Below are 13,657 nucleotides of genomic sequence, written 5' to 3'. Positions count from 1 at the left end.
ACTATTGCGTGCCTTTTTAATGAATCACTACATCACCTTTGGACCCCCAGAAATCACAGGGATCCCAGAAAGTAACTTTAACATTTTAACAAATTACAAACACACACGTACAGTACATAATGGCATCTTTATTACACTCAAATATAAAAGTATATATTTATTCATATATTTCACTATCCTGGAGAGAAAGGACCAATTCATGAAAGAAGAAGAAAAAAAAACATCTTGCAGCTCATTTGTAGCAGTATTTGTTTGTTTGTTTGTTTGTGTCGTACAAAAGAATAAAAAGAACAAAACCGTTTGAAACAGGAAGGCCACAGTGACGGGTTGCCATAGATTCTGTGCACGTTTAAGGAAGCCATACCCTCTCGGACACATGCATGCATACGCGGGTAGAAAACAACTTCTACTACATTCCTTTGACCCTGTGCGAAACGTCGCCGGAACAAGTTCATCCGGGGGGAGGGCGAGGTCGACGCGGACATGGGTTCAATCTCGGAGCTGAAAATGAGGTGCAAAAAAACGCAAATGACATAAAAGGCAACGAAACGAGTTGATAGCGACGCGTTCAAGTAGGTATTTAATGTGCAGTCAAACATGGAGCAGGCAGAACTGGAAGATACCGCAACCGATGCTGTTGGAAAAGTCGAGAAAACGCCGAACAACGTACACCGCAGTTTCGGCTCAAGCGTGTGCGTGAATTGGACTGGAATTTATACGAAAATGTCAGCACTCGACCGCAAATTAGGAGAAGCAGATGATCGGTGCGACTTTCGGTGAACGGAATCGGTATTTTTTCACCCGTGCCAGACTTTTCCCGTTATTCTGTCAAAACGGCCAGGATGCAATTCAAAAGGAGCTCAACGTGCGGAAGAACAGATTAAATGCATAGAACAGACTAAAGAGTAACCGTAATGCTAATGCTAAAAAATGCTAAAAGCTAATGCTAGAAATGAGTTCGAAAGAGCGAGAGCGCACCCCGATTACATTAAACACGATATAAATGACTGGACGTCCTCAAACCAAAGAATTCCATCAACGTAAAAACAGTCCTACCCTGTTGCCTAGCACCCGGATTAGTGGATCATCTTGCTGGATTGTCGAGTTAAAACCTGTGTGCTTTTTGTACTTTTATAAAATAAGTCCAATGTTTGACTGCACATTAGATATGATTAAAACAAGCGATTAAGACATTACAAGAACCAGTGTTGTTGATGTTTGGTGTACCTGGGAAACATGGGCTCAGCAAGTCAGTGGTGCTTCGTACACACCGTACGAACTCCAAGTAGAATGAAAAATAAAGTCCTCGCTTCCAGTTCGTCCCCGTTTTCAGATTCTGTTTGGGCTTTGTTCACACTAAAGGCACAGAAATGGCCTAAATTTGACTTTTTCCACCAGATATTAACATCACTAGTATGGTGAATAATGTTGAAATGTGAGGGAAACCGCTTGAAATCCAATGTTAAAATAAATAAAAAACAGCTTGAAATGCAACGTTAGAATAAAGTTAAAAAACACTTGAAATGCTTGTCAAAATAATGCTGTTCTGCTTCATATTAAAACAAAATAAAAGTGTGCAATGCCAATATTTTAAAACCCAATCCATATAATGCGTCTATGCAATTTTGCACGATAAATACAAAAAACAGCTTGAAATGCAATGTTAAAATTTGAAAAATAGCTTGAAATCCAATGTTAAAATTTGAAAAACAGCTTAAAATGCAATGTTAAAATTTAAAAAAACAGCTTGAAATCCAATGCTAAAATTAAAAAAAAACTGCTTGAAATTCAATGTTAAAATTTGGAAAAACTGCTTGAAATCAAATGTTAAAATTTGGGAAAAACAGCTTGAAATGCAATATTAAAATTCAAAAAACAGCTTGAAATCCAATGTTAAAATTAAATGAGTAATGATTTAATGTGATATGATCAATTAGCGTGATTATGTCCATAAACGGCAGAATCGCTTGTCAAAATAATGATGTTCTGCTTCATATTAAAAACAAATAAAAGTTTATGCAATGCCAATATTTTAAAACCCAATCCATTTAACGCGTCTATGCAATTTTGCACAATAAATACAAAAAAATAACTTGTGAAATAAATAATAATAGGACATTTAGCATTTTTTTTCATTGCTCATATGACTCAAAAAATAATCATAAATATCTACTGATGAAAACATGGCATGCGTCTTCTTTGAAATGTATACAACGATAATAATTGAATACAAAGGCAAATATAAGCCACTTTTGATGCGTTTGGTGAACAAAGCCGTGGTGAATTTGCGTTCCTTTCACGGAGGGTGGATATGAAGAGTCGAAGGCCTCGGAGTGGGCACAGAACAGCACATCTGAACCGGCCGCGGCTACAGTGGTCCATCTCACATTGTAACAAAACCAGAACAAACCCTTACTCTACGTATCGTGGTACCGGCGACTTCGCTCCGCGGACGAGCCCAGAACGCAGAGGTGGAAGTAGAATCCACGTTTAGATACATTTTTGTTAAGACTGCCATTTTGCTTTAAAGGAGACAAATTATTATGCTCTTTGTCCTCTGAATACAACTTGGAGAACGGAAATGAAAGGTTGATTTTGCATAATATGTGTAAAATGTGATAAACCACTTTTTTTTTTACTATAAACCCTGACATTACATTTTAATGCTAATTTTCCGATATGATCTAGGCCCTGTATGTGGTTTTCTGTTGATTTGTTTGAGAGCAGTATTTGTTTTAACCCAATTTTGTACAGTTTTCGTTTTTCTATCTCATTCCATTTGTTTTTTTTCTAATACACTACATAAAAAGTCAATGGATCTGGGCCAGAGTTGAAGATAGTTGACGCTCTCGACTGAAATCATTTGCACACGGACATAATTTCAATAATATCATAAACTTTGATCTAGTCAAAAGCTTTTGTTTTATGTTATTTTAGCCCAGCATTTTTCTCAAAACGTGTCAAATGGAACCAGTTAATTTTAAACCGTTCGCAGCATCTAAATCACAGCTGTGAGTTTAAAAATGCCTTTCCCACAGCTAGCGCGCTAATGTCACTTCCTGGTTCGCAGACGATTAAAAACGCTTCGTAACCAGACGCAGACAGCACTCGGCGGTCTCATTTCGTATCATACATATATTCGTACTGGGGCGTAACTTTAACGTGGAAAGTATTGGGTACATCCCCTTTAAATTGACTTTTCTCAATACTATTTCCAACTCTGAGGAACTGTAATCACCGAGACGCACGCGGCCCTGTCTGAGCAGCTTTCATGGTGAATTGCAGTAAACGTAAAGTAAAGACGCGTTTGAACACGGGATAAGGCGGTTTTCTCGGGGGGCGTGTGGAGGGGGCAGGTGTGACTGAAGAGGAGGAGGAGGCGATGAAGATTTGGCACAAACTGAGATTTTGGCTGAAGTTGATTTTGGCTGACAAGTGTCTGATGGCGACGGACGGGTTCATTTCAACAGGCTCTTCTTTATGTGCTCCACCTCCATCTGGAACAAAGGGACGACAGGTGAGACATTCATTCTTAATTCTGGATGTTCTGCCACCTATCGCCATGGAGACAAGCAATAAAACAGCTGTAACAGAATAAATGCACTATAGGTGTGTTCAATGTCTTGTGCTATTCATAGAGAAAAGCATCCAAAACGTTCCATACTTCCCCTTTAACATTACGCTTCTGACTTTATTTGATGTACCTTTTATGCAACGCTTGATGTTTTGTTGTTGTTTTCTTAATCACACACCAATAGAAGCAAGTATTCATACCAAATTATGAATGAATGAATTAATGTAACTAACTAACTCTTGTCCAATTTTTGTCATTCAAAGTTCGTTTAGTAGATAATCATGGTATGATTCTTGCTGTTACTTCCTGTGTTTCTCGGTCAGTCTTATCGTTCTCTTGGGGTCTGTTGTCAACTTTGAAATGACATTTTCCCCTATTTCTTAAACTGAGGGAATGTTTGTGATTGGTGACATCATCGTCAGTGACATCACCCTCTTGGCGTGACATCATCGTCGCTGCAACTGTACAGAATATGGCCGTGCGTTATGCAGGATAAAGTCTAAGGAATAAACTCTAAGGAATAAAGTCTGGCGGTAATATAACACTTGGATACCAACCGCCATAAAACACCAACAACAACAACATTACGCAGTCAATCGCAACGGCTTCTTGCCATTGCACCGCGTCTTCTTTCATTCTCTGGTCATTCTGTTTTGTTCTGTTTAATTGTTTATGAACATTGGAAATAATAATAATAATTTGCATGTTTTTTGTGTATCGTCTTGTGCATTTCTCACCTGTAAACTAATACGAATCCTCTTCTCCTCGTCCAGGGAGGCGCCCAGCTGCTTCATCTCCTGTCTGTAACACACACACACACACACACACACACACACACTGTAACCAATGGTAATGACCACACACTCCCCGCTCTCATCCCTGTATCCGCACCTGTGCTGGGTCTTGAGCAGCTCCACGGACGCCCTCAGATCCCGCAGCTGGCTCCTGAGCTCCTCCAACATGGGCGGGGTCGGGGGGGAGTGCCTGAGCTCGGGGGAGGGGCTGAGGCCGGACGAGGGGGACGGGGAGACGGGGCGGAGCACTGCGTTCGGGGGGTTCAGGGACGAGGGTTTGGCCGGCAGAGGCGCTTTACTGTCGGCCGCCTGCGGAGAACACAAGGACAGGTCAGGGAAACGCAAATAAAATCAAGAACATCCTCCTGAATATTCTGATGGTGCCTTTAATGAGTAGTGGACGAATGGCCTGTCTATTAAAGGAATAAAAATGAAATTAATTGTACAAAATGAAATGGAATCGAGCGATCAAAATCCAAAAGGCTGCGATTATTTTGGTGATATAATGCAATATCTATGTCTTATTCTGTATGAAACCTACTAATACTGTCATTTAAACTACTTCAAACATATCTTTGCACTTCTCTCAAACTTTAACGTTCCTGGGCGCGTTTAAAATGTGAACTTTGAACAGAATCTCGCAGCAAAAACATAAATTTCAAATCAAATCGTAGCCACAACGCTTGTCAGAAATCAAAATCACGCTATTACACCTCAGAAGTCGACAAACTTCGATCTTAAAAGTACGTGATTACATGTTCTATTCTACTTTTCCATTGTTTTTAAGTCAAACTCCATGTGAATACACCGTGGGAATATCCTTACATGCACCTCTGGCTACATTTCTGTCTATGAAAGTAACACTGGCTGTACATTTGAGCTGTAGTGTGGCCCCCCCTGCTGGTGGGGTGTGGCTGTTGCAGTGTGTCTCTTACAGGGACCGTTTTCCTCAGAGACACAGGTTCCGGTTCCACTTTCCCTCGCTCTTTGTCTTTTCTATCGTCCGCCGCGTTTGAGTCCAGGAGCTCCAAGGATGACTGCGACACAGAAACAAAACGGCGTCAGTTTTGGAGTTTCGTTTTTCAGTACTTTTCTACATATTCAGAATGATTTAATATTTTCTTATTCCATCCTCAGTAACACAGAGTCTGACACACTTCCATAACGGCCGATTATCACCTCTGACCTCTCCAAACGTCACAAATCCACCAAAACACATCGTCTGACAGCTTCTTACTGTCTTTGCCATTTTGTCATCCGCGCTGGTTGTCACGGTGATGCGTCAGAAAAACATCAATCCAAAGATATCCAACATTTACACCTTTTTGTTATAAAAAAAGTTTTAATTATTGTTTTAGGTCCATTTTTCTTGCGTGCTTTTGCTGTCAACGTGTCAACAAACACAAATATGACACTAAAAAGTGGTGCGTTCACTCAAAATTGGGACTAAACCGGTATAAAACCCAGAAACAAACCCTGGAATAGACCAGAACTAAACACGGACGATAACAGGACCAAACCAAGTTGACATCGGGACTAATTATGCAGACGACACTCAGATCTATGTTTCACTGTCGGCAGGTGACTATGGTCCAGTAGATTCACTCTGTCACTGCATCCAACAGATCAGTTTGTGGATGCAAAACAACTTTCTCCAGCTGAACTCAGACAAGACTGAAATAATCGTTTTTGGCCCACAGAAACAAAGAGAAAGTGTTAGCGGCCACCTCCAGAGTCTCGCTCTAAAACCTACAAACCAAATTAGAAATCTGGGGGTAATAATGGACTCAGACTTGAACTTTAATAGCCACGTCAAATTAATAACATCAGCAGCTTTTTACCATCTAAAAAACATTGCCAAAATCAAAAATATAGTGTCAAAACCAGATTTAGAGAGACTTATCCATGCGTTTGTCTCCAGTAGATTAGACTGTAACGGCCTGCTCACTGGTCTCTCCAAACGAGCTGTAAAACAGCTGCAGTACATCCAGAACGCTGCTGCTCGGGTCCTGACTAGAACCAGGAAGTATGAGCACATTAGTCCTGTTCTCAGGTCTCTGCACTGGCTCCTGTGGCTCAGAGAATAGACTTTAAAGCAGCTCTGCTTGTGTACAAGTCTCTCCATGGCCTAGCACCAAAGTACATCTTGGATATGTTAGTGCCATATGAACCATCTCGGACTCTGAGGACCTCAGGGACCGGCCTCCTGCTGGTGCCCAGAGTCAGGACAAAACATGGGGAATCTGCGTTTCAGTTTTATGCAGCTAAAACCTGGAACAGTCTTCCTGAAGATGTGAGACAGGCTTCTACTCTGACAATGTTCAAATCTAAGCTAAAAACAGTTTTGTTTAGCTGCGCATATGACTGAAGGGATTTTTTCTTTGCACTCTTCTCTTTTGTTTGTGATTTTATTAGTTTAGAAAATCAGTTGGATTGATAATTTTTAATTTATTTAATTTTATTGTATTTCTGTTTCTGTTTCTGTAATTTCTTTGTGATTTGAATGCATTTTTCCTGCTGAGAAGCACTTTGAATTGCCTTGTGTATGAAATAAACAAATAAACTTGCCTTGCCTTGCCTTGCCTTGCCTAGAAAATAGTGTGAACGCACCTTTAACCTAGCTTTTGTCCTAACCTTTCCCAACCGTGAGGAAAACCCTGTTCCTAGACATAACGACAACCAGTTTGACAAATAAAACAAACTAAACTGAAGAATACGTATCCCATAAACCTCACTAAAGAAGCATGTTCCTAACTACTCACAACGTGTTAGCTTTTGTCATGTTTTATCCATATCCACGGCAACGTAAACACAAAACGTGATCATATTATCGGGGAGGACGCGGCGACTTTCCCAAGGACACAACGGCACGATTGTCAATCTTTTGAGTCTCTAACAAGATATCATACAAATACAAAAACACCAGCAGAAGGCGCAATAACTGCATCTGCATCGTATTGAAAAGTTAAGTACTCTGAACTTAGTGGAGGAAACTGATCATTGACAACGTTCTCTAGACAAACGGAGGCCAAAAACTCAATATAGTTCAGCAAAAGCCGTTTTAAATTTCAGCGTCTTGTGCGTTTGGTGTGTCAGACTACATTTTTATATTTTTAGACCAGACGGGCGTTACTCACCGCCGCGAAGATTTGGGATTTCGGTCGTCTGTCTGAGACTCGCGGCCGAGTCACCGTCGGGTGAGTGAGTTTTTCTGTAGAAGCCACTACCGCATCTAAATCCATATCTGAGCAAAACATGGACAAAAGACACTTGATGATTAGTACGAGCAAGAGAAAAATAAGATCAAATGTGCGCCTGCTTCTGAACATGGACCAAACAATGGCTTTTGTCCATCTGCCTTGTCGATATTAAAGTGCCCCCTACAGGTCGGACGACTCATTGAACTAAAATGCAGGTAAGATAAATATATTTTTAATTTAGCTAAAATTATAAGTTATCACAGAATAGCACATTTTTTAGGTTTATAATTTCACTTCCTGTTTGTAATTGATGACATCACACTAGGAACTTACCCAGCAAACACTGGGCAAAGAAAAATACACAAGAGCAGCTTTGTTTAGTTGAATTAATGTTTAGAGAGTCAAAAAATTAGTTTATTTGTGTAAATTATGCATAAACTTTGGCTGGAGTGAGTGTGTCTAGTGTGATGTCACTTCCTGTCATTTTCCACAGATTTTTCAAAGTTTTCTCCACAAATACCTACTCGATTGGCGTAAAACTATAATTTATATGTACGACAGGTATAAACACACCAAATAAAGTCAAGATTAGAACATGTTAAAAACCTGTCATACGTCACTTTCAGTCACTATCACTGATGAATACTAAATACTTGATAGATACTAATACAAATTCAGTAAATTTAGTTGCACCATGACATGTCACATTAGGTGCGACTCTGACTAAAGGAAATCCTGAACTCGATAAAACGTAAAGACCAAACTAACCTAATCGTACTTCTAATCATTCAAAAGTCAAAATAAAACTTTTTCGAACACGTCGTTTGAATGTCGACTCATAAAACTGCACTTTCACTCAGTTTGCGTCACGCTCTCGGCGCATCACCCTCGCCAAGTTAACAAAAAACACAATAAACAACACTTCAAATCAGCAGTTTTCCAAGCCCTGCTCCGATTGGCTGCTCACCCGCGTCTTGTGACCTATCGGGGGCGGAGTCTGGGGTCACGGACGTGCCCTCGGTTTTGGGGCTTTCACACCTGAGCGGGTACACCACATGACAACATTAAGCTCATTCTGCGTCTCGTCAAACGTTCGAGAGTGATTTTTCCGAGTACTGACGATAGTGTGGGTGGTCTCTCGGGCCGTCTCGGAGGATGGGAGGCGGAGGAAGAGGAGGAGCAAGAGGAGGAGGAAGAGGAGGAGGCGTTGCTGGTTTTGGGGGGCAGGGGTTTCTTGGGCAGGACGGACGGAAGGGAGGGTTTGGGGGCGTCGCCGGGCTTCGGATCTTCACCTACACACATATATACACACACAGACACACATATATACACACACACACACACACATATATACACACACACACACACACACACACACATATATACACACACACACACACACACACACACACACATATATACACACACACACACACACACACACACATATACACACATACACAAAACAATACGACAAAACCAAATAAACAAGGGTCAGAGCCATGCGTCGCTGTAAATAATAAGATAAATGACAGATTAATGCAGAGGTTGGGATAAGGAAGAGCGAGGGTTGACAAGAAACAAGGCCGGGACAGTAATACCGTATTTTCTGGACTTTAAGTCGCACAGTTTTTTCATAGTTTTGATCCCAGGTGCGACTTATACTTATATTTATCCTTTTGTACTTGTACTTGAGACTTATATGTGATAATATCTGTTATTTTCACACTTGCAACCGCATTTCATACTCCAGTGCAACTTATATATGTTTTTTTCTTCTCCATTATGCATTTTTTGGCTGGTGCGACTTATACTCCGGTGCGACTTATAGTCTGGAAAATACGGTAAAATCAAAAGTAGATTAATTTGAAGCGTAGATACTGATAATGTCACGTACATTGAGCCCGTCCTGAAACGTTTTGTTGCTCTATACTAGTTCAAGACCACAAGATACTGAAGAACACTGAAAACACTTTTTGTTTTGGGAAATTACATACAACGTGTACAAAAAGAGTGCTATTATAATCATTGTGCTGTTCAAAGCAGAATTGAAGATTAAAAGGTTATAAAAAAATGCCATAAAAAGGCCCCATCATGCTATTTTTGTGTTTTTTAAATGTGAATTAGAAGTTTGTGATGACTATAAACCTGATGAAAACACAGATTAGCGGCGCTATTTCTGATTGTTTTGTCTCGTCTTGCATTATCACGACGCGTAAACAACCACGCACTATGTTTGCTCCTCCAATATGTGTGCAATTGTTGGTTAAAAAATAATCAATAAAAAGCGCCGCGAAGAAGAATAAAAAAAAACAAGTGCTTTCACATTATCACAGCAGGTTTCCAAATTGGCGTCCGTGTTTTATTTATCGATGCAATAATTTAATCAGTTTTTTTTGCTTTGTAAAACGAGCGAGTCGTTTTTCAGACTAAACTAAACAAAACTAAATTTTTAAAAATGCTTAAAAGTTCCGCAATGTATTTATTTTTTTCAACCCGATATATTTTTGAGCCTATAATTAAATGAATGTAAGACGGATGCTGTGAACGAGAGAAATGACAGATGCAAATTGAAGAGTCCCGAAGAAGACTTTATAATAACTAGACTTTAATTAGCACGAACAAAGACTTAATGAACAAATATGATTCAGGCTTCGTAACTAATCAATTTAGATGTTAGTTTGGGTTAAGAGTTACGCTGTTAATGCAATAGTTCCTCGTCATCATGCTTAATAAATCTCAATTATTACAGTTCTTTACGGACTATAAGTCTTTTTTAATAGGTTTGGCCGGGTGCTTATATACTTATACTAATAAGTCGCTCCGGAGTATAAATATAAGTGTTATTTTCACACTTGCAACCGCATTTCATACTCCAGTGCGACTTATATATGTTTTTTCCATCTCTGTTATGCATTTTTTGGCTGGTGCGACTTATACTCCAGTGCGACTTATATATGTTTTTTCCTTCTCTGTTATGCATTTTTTGGCTGGTGCGACTTACTCCGGTGCCACTTATAGTCCAGAAAATACGGTAAGTCTTTGTTTATGCTTTATTAAGTCTATTAAAAGTGTAACTGACTATATTATAAACCTTTTGTGTGGGAAATCTGAGAACAGAACCAAAGAAGAGGAGGTCTATCACGTATCAGAAGAGTCAGTAGTATCGGGTGGGCGATATATCGGTGACAAATATCGGTGATGTGTTCATATATGAGTAAAATGTAACATAACTTTACCGATATTTACTATTTCTAAATGTATTGCGCTAAAGAGGGGGCTTTATGTTAACACAATCCTCATAAAGTGGACAACTAATGGTTTTATGTCAGAGAAAACACATTTAGTTGTAATTTTGACAAAAGGGCGCGTCAGAATCGGAAAATATCGGCGTGGAATCGGCAAATATTGAAGTAGAATCGGTAAATATCGGCCCCGGGTGAGAAGACAGACTGAAGCGGCGAACACGGCGGGACCAGGTCTCGACCGTACCTCTGTCCAGGTCTCGGATCGGGAGGTGGTCCGGTCGCTCTGGAGGCGCCTTCTTCGGCTCTGACTTTTTCTCTAGAGGTCAGAGGTCAAAGGGTTTTGGCTGTGGTTTCGGTTTGTTTCGAGAGAGGAAGATAACGCTGCGTTTTACCTGTGTTGTGTTTGGACGAGGGAGCGCTGGGAGGAGGCGGTTTCTTTGGTCTCTGGAAACAAAAAGATGACGATTTTAGGACATAAAACTGTATTTCTGCACAACTTTATAACTAAACAACAAAACGCACACACATAATCAATGAATCCATTCTTATTGAGTCAAATCAACCTAAAATGTGTTGACTGTAATTATATAGATGGGATATAGTATGAATTCTGACAAAGTTATTCACGTTTTAAGTAACAGAAATAATATTATAACACACCAATATTCACCAATAAAGAAAAAGATGTACTTTATACCTAGTTTTGGAGACCCGTTTGGGGGACAAAATGTATAAAAAAATACCTCAAAAAGAGCCATAAAAGTTTAGTTTAATGTGGAAAACAAGGGTATAAAGTGATATTTCTGTACTTCTGTCGTTAATTATATGGTCCACTTACATTTCTCTGTATATTTGAACCTCAATCAAGACATTTACAGGCACATTTTAGCACATCTGTTTAAATATCGTGAATATTGTTATGACAAATAACAAATTTAGATGGTTATTTTTCTTAATATCTAATTTTTATTTATTTATTTGTGACTATTTTTATCAAGATAATGACAAATAATGAATAAAAATGTAGATATTTATTTTTGTTAATATCATCCACTTCTACAAACACCAATGAGTTTTTGTCTAATAAAAACTATTGTATTTTCCGAACTATAAGTCGCACCAGCTAAAAAATGCATATACGCACATATATAAGTTGCACTGGAGTATGAAATGCAGTTGCAAGTGTGAAAATAACAAATAATATCACATATAAGTCGCTCCGGAGTATAAGTATATAAGTATAAATATAAGTATAAGTCGCACCCCGGCCAAAACTATGAAAAAGGTGCAACTTGTAGTCCGGAAAATACGGTATACATACACATAAAAATATATATAAAATCACAGAATGTTGTAGTAAATACTGCACGTTACCTCTTTCTCTACTTCGGGCACGATCAGCTTGACAAAATTATCTGGAAAAACCCCTTGTCGCCCTCCGATCTCTCCCATCCACCAGCCTGCGTCCGCACACTCCTGCATAAACACGTTTAAACACGTTTAAACCGCTCAGAGCGCTGCCGAGTGAGCCCCCATTTGCAAAACTAGCTTTCCCACAAACAAATGTGACCGACCACAAAGCATCGCACACGGCCTGCTACTGATGCTTCTGATGCTTCTGATGCTGCTGATGCTGCTGATACTCATACTTCCCAACCCTCCCCATTTGGTCGGGAGTCTCCCAATTTTAAGATATTTCAATTGAAAAATCTAAAAACGATCTTTTCTACGTCGTTATCCTTTATTTTGGTAGAGAAGGCGAGCGGGGGAAACAGCTGACATGTTTGTTGTGATTACGCTAAGTGCTGGGCGTGTTTCCATCCCAGAATGCAAATCACAAAGTTAAAGTGCGCAGGTGGAATTTAATATGAAATCGACATCATGATGATGAACGACGTGAGTGTTGCCGAAACTAGTGGCGCCGACAATGACAAACCAACAAAAAAAAGTAAATACAGGTTCAACACTGCCTGGTCTGTTCAATACAGAAACATGTTGAGGAGCGAAAAGGGGGACGGATGTGCGTTCTGCAAGTCATGTGGCTCGCATTTCAGTGTTTTCGTTAATTTTTATTTGTTTTTATCTCTTCATTCTGATGAAATTTGAAATCTCCCTCTTAAAGGGGCAATTTCCGGCTTTTTATGCGTTATCTCCCCCTGGGATGAGAGATGAATTGGGAAGAATGGATACTTCTGATACGTCTGATGCTACTGATACTTCTGATACTTCTGATACTTCTGATACTTCTGATACTTCTGCTGCTTCTGATACTTCTGATGCTACTGATACTTCTGATACTTCTGATGCTACTGATACTTCTGATACTTCTGATACTTCTGATACTTCTGATACTTCTGATGCTACTGATACTTCTGATACATCTGATACTTCTGATACTTCTGATACTTCTGATACTTCTGATACTTCTGATGCTACTGATACTTCTGATACTTCTGATACTTCTGATACTTCTGATACTTCTGATACTTCTGATACTTCTGCTGCTTCTGATACTTCTGATGCTACTGATACTTCTGATACTTCTGATGCTACTGATACTTCTGATACTTCTGATACTTCTGATACTTCTGATACTTCTGATGCTACTGATACTTCTGATACTTCTGATACTTCTGATACTTCTGATACTTCTGATACTTCTGATGCTACTGATACTTCTGATACTTCTGATACTTCTGATACTTCTGATACTTCTGATACTTCTGATGCTACTGATACTTCTGATACTTCTGATACTTCTGATACTTCTGATACTTCTGATATTTCTGATACTTCTGATGTTGTTGTTGTTGTTGTTGTTGTTGTTGTTTTATGGCGGTT

General features: G+C 39.4%; 1 protein-coding gene across 1 annotated transcript in view; it reads right to left on the bottom strand.

Annotated features, from left to right (window-relative positions):
- Positions 1–2,147: 2,147 nt before the first annotated feature.
- Positions 2,148–13,657, bottom strand: part of sh3kbp1 (SH3-domain kinase binding protein 1) — a 77,153-nt gene continuing 65,643 nt past the window's right edge. Inside the window, exons 10-19 of the mRNA XM_072450517.1 lie at positions 12,191–12,292; positions 11,209–11,260; positions 11,061–11,132; positions 8,689–8,860; positions 8,536–8,606; positions 7,506–7,612; positions 5,304–5,405; positions 4,466–4,677; positions 4,312–4,375; positions 2,148–3,497 (exon numbers count right to left, since the gene is read on the bottom strand). Coding sequence (XP_072306618.1) covers positions 3,459–3,497; positions 4,312–4,375; positions 4,466–4,677; positions 5,304–5,405; positions 7,506–7,612; positions 8,536–8,606; positions 8,689–8,860; positions 11,061–11,132; positions 11,209–11,260; positions 12,191–12,292 — 993 coding nt within the window. The 3' untranslated portion in view covers positions 2,148–3,458. The remainder of the gene's footprint in view (positions 3,498–4,311; positions 4,376–4,465; positions 4,678–5,303; positions 5,406–7,505; positions 7,613–8,535; positions 8,607–8,688; positions 8,861–11,060; positions 11,133–11,208; positions 11,261–12,190; positions 12,293–13,657) is intronic.

This window comes from Eucyclogobius newberryi, unplaced genomic scaffold, assembly GCF_026437365.1.
Source record: "Eucyclogobius newberryi isolate DKJ021-1_F unplaced genomic scaffold, fEucNew1.0.hap1 SCAF_18, whole genome shotgun sequence".
Lineage (NCBI taxonomy): Eukaryota > Metazoa > Chordata > Actinopteri > Gobiiformes > Gobiidae > Eucyclogobius > Eucyclogobius newberryi.
Note: the sequence above shows the minus strand (reverse complement) of the source record. Positions and strands in the feature narration are given on the sequence as shown.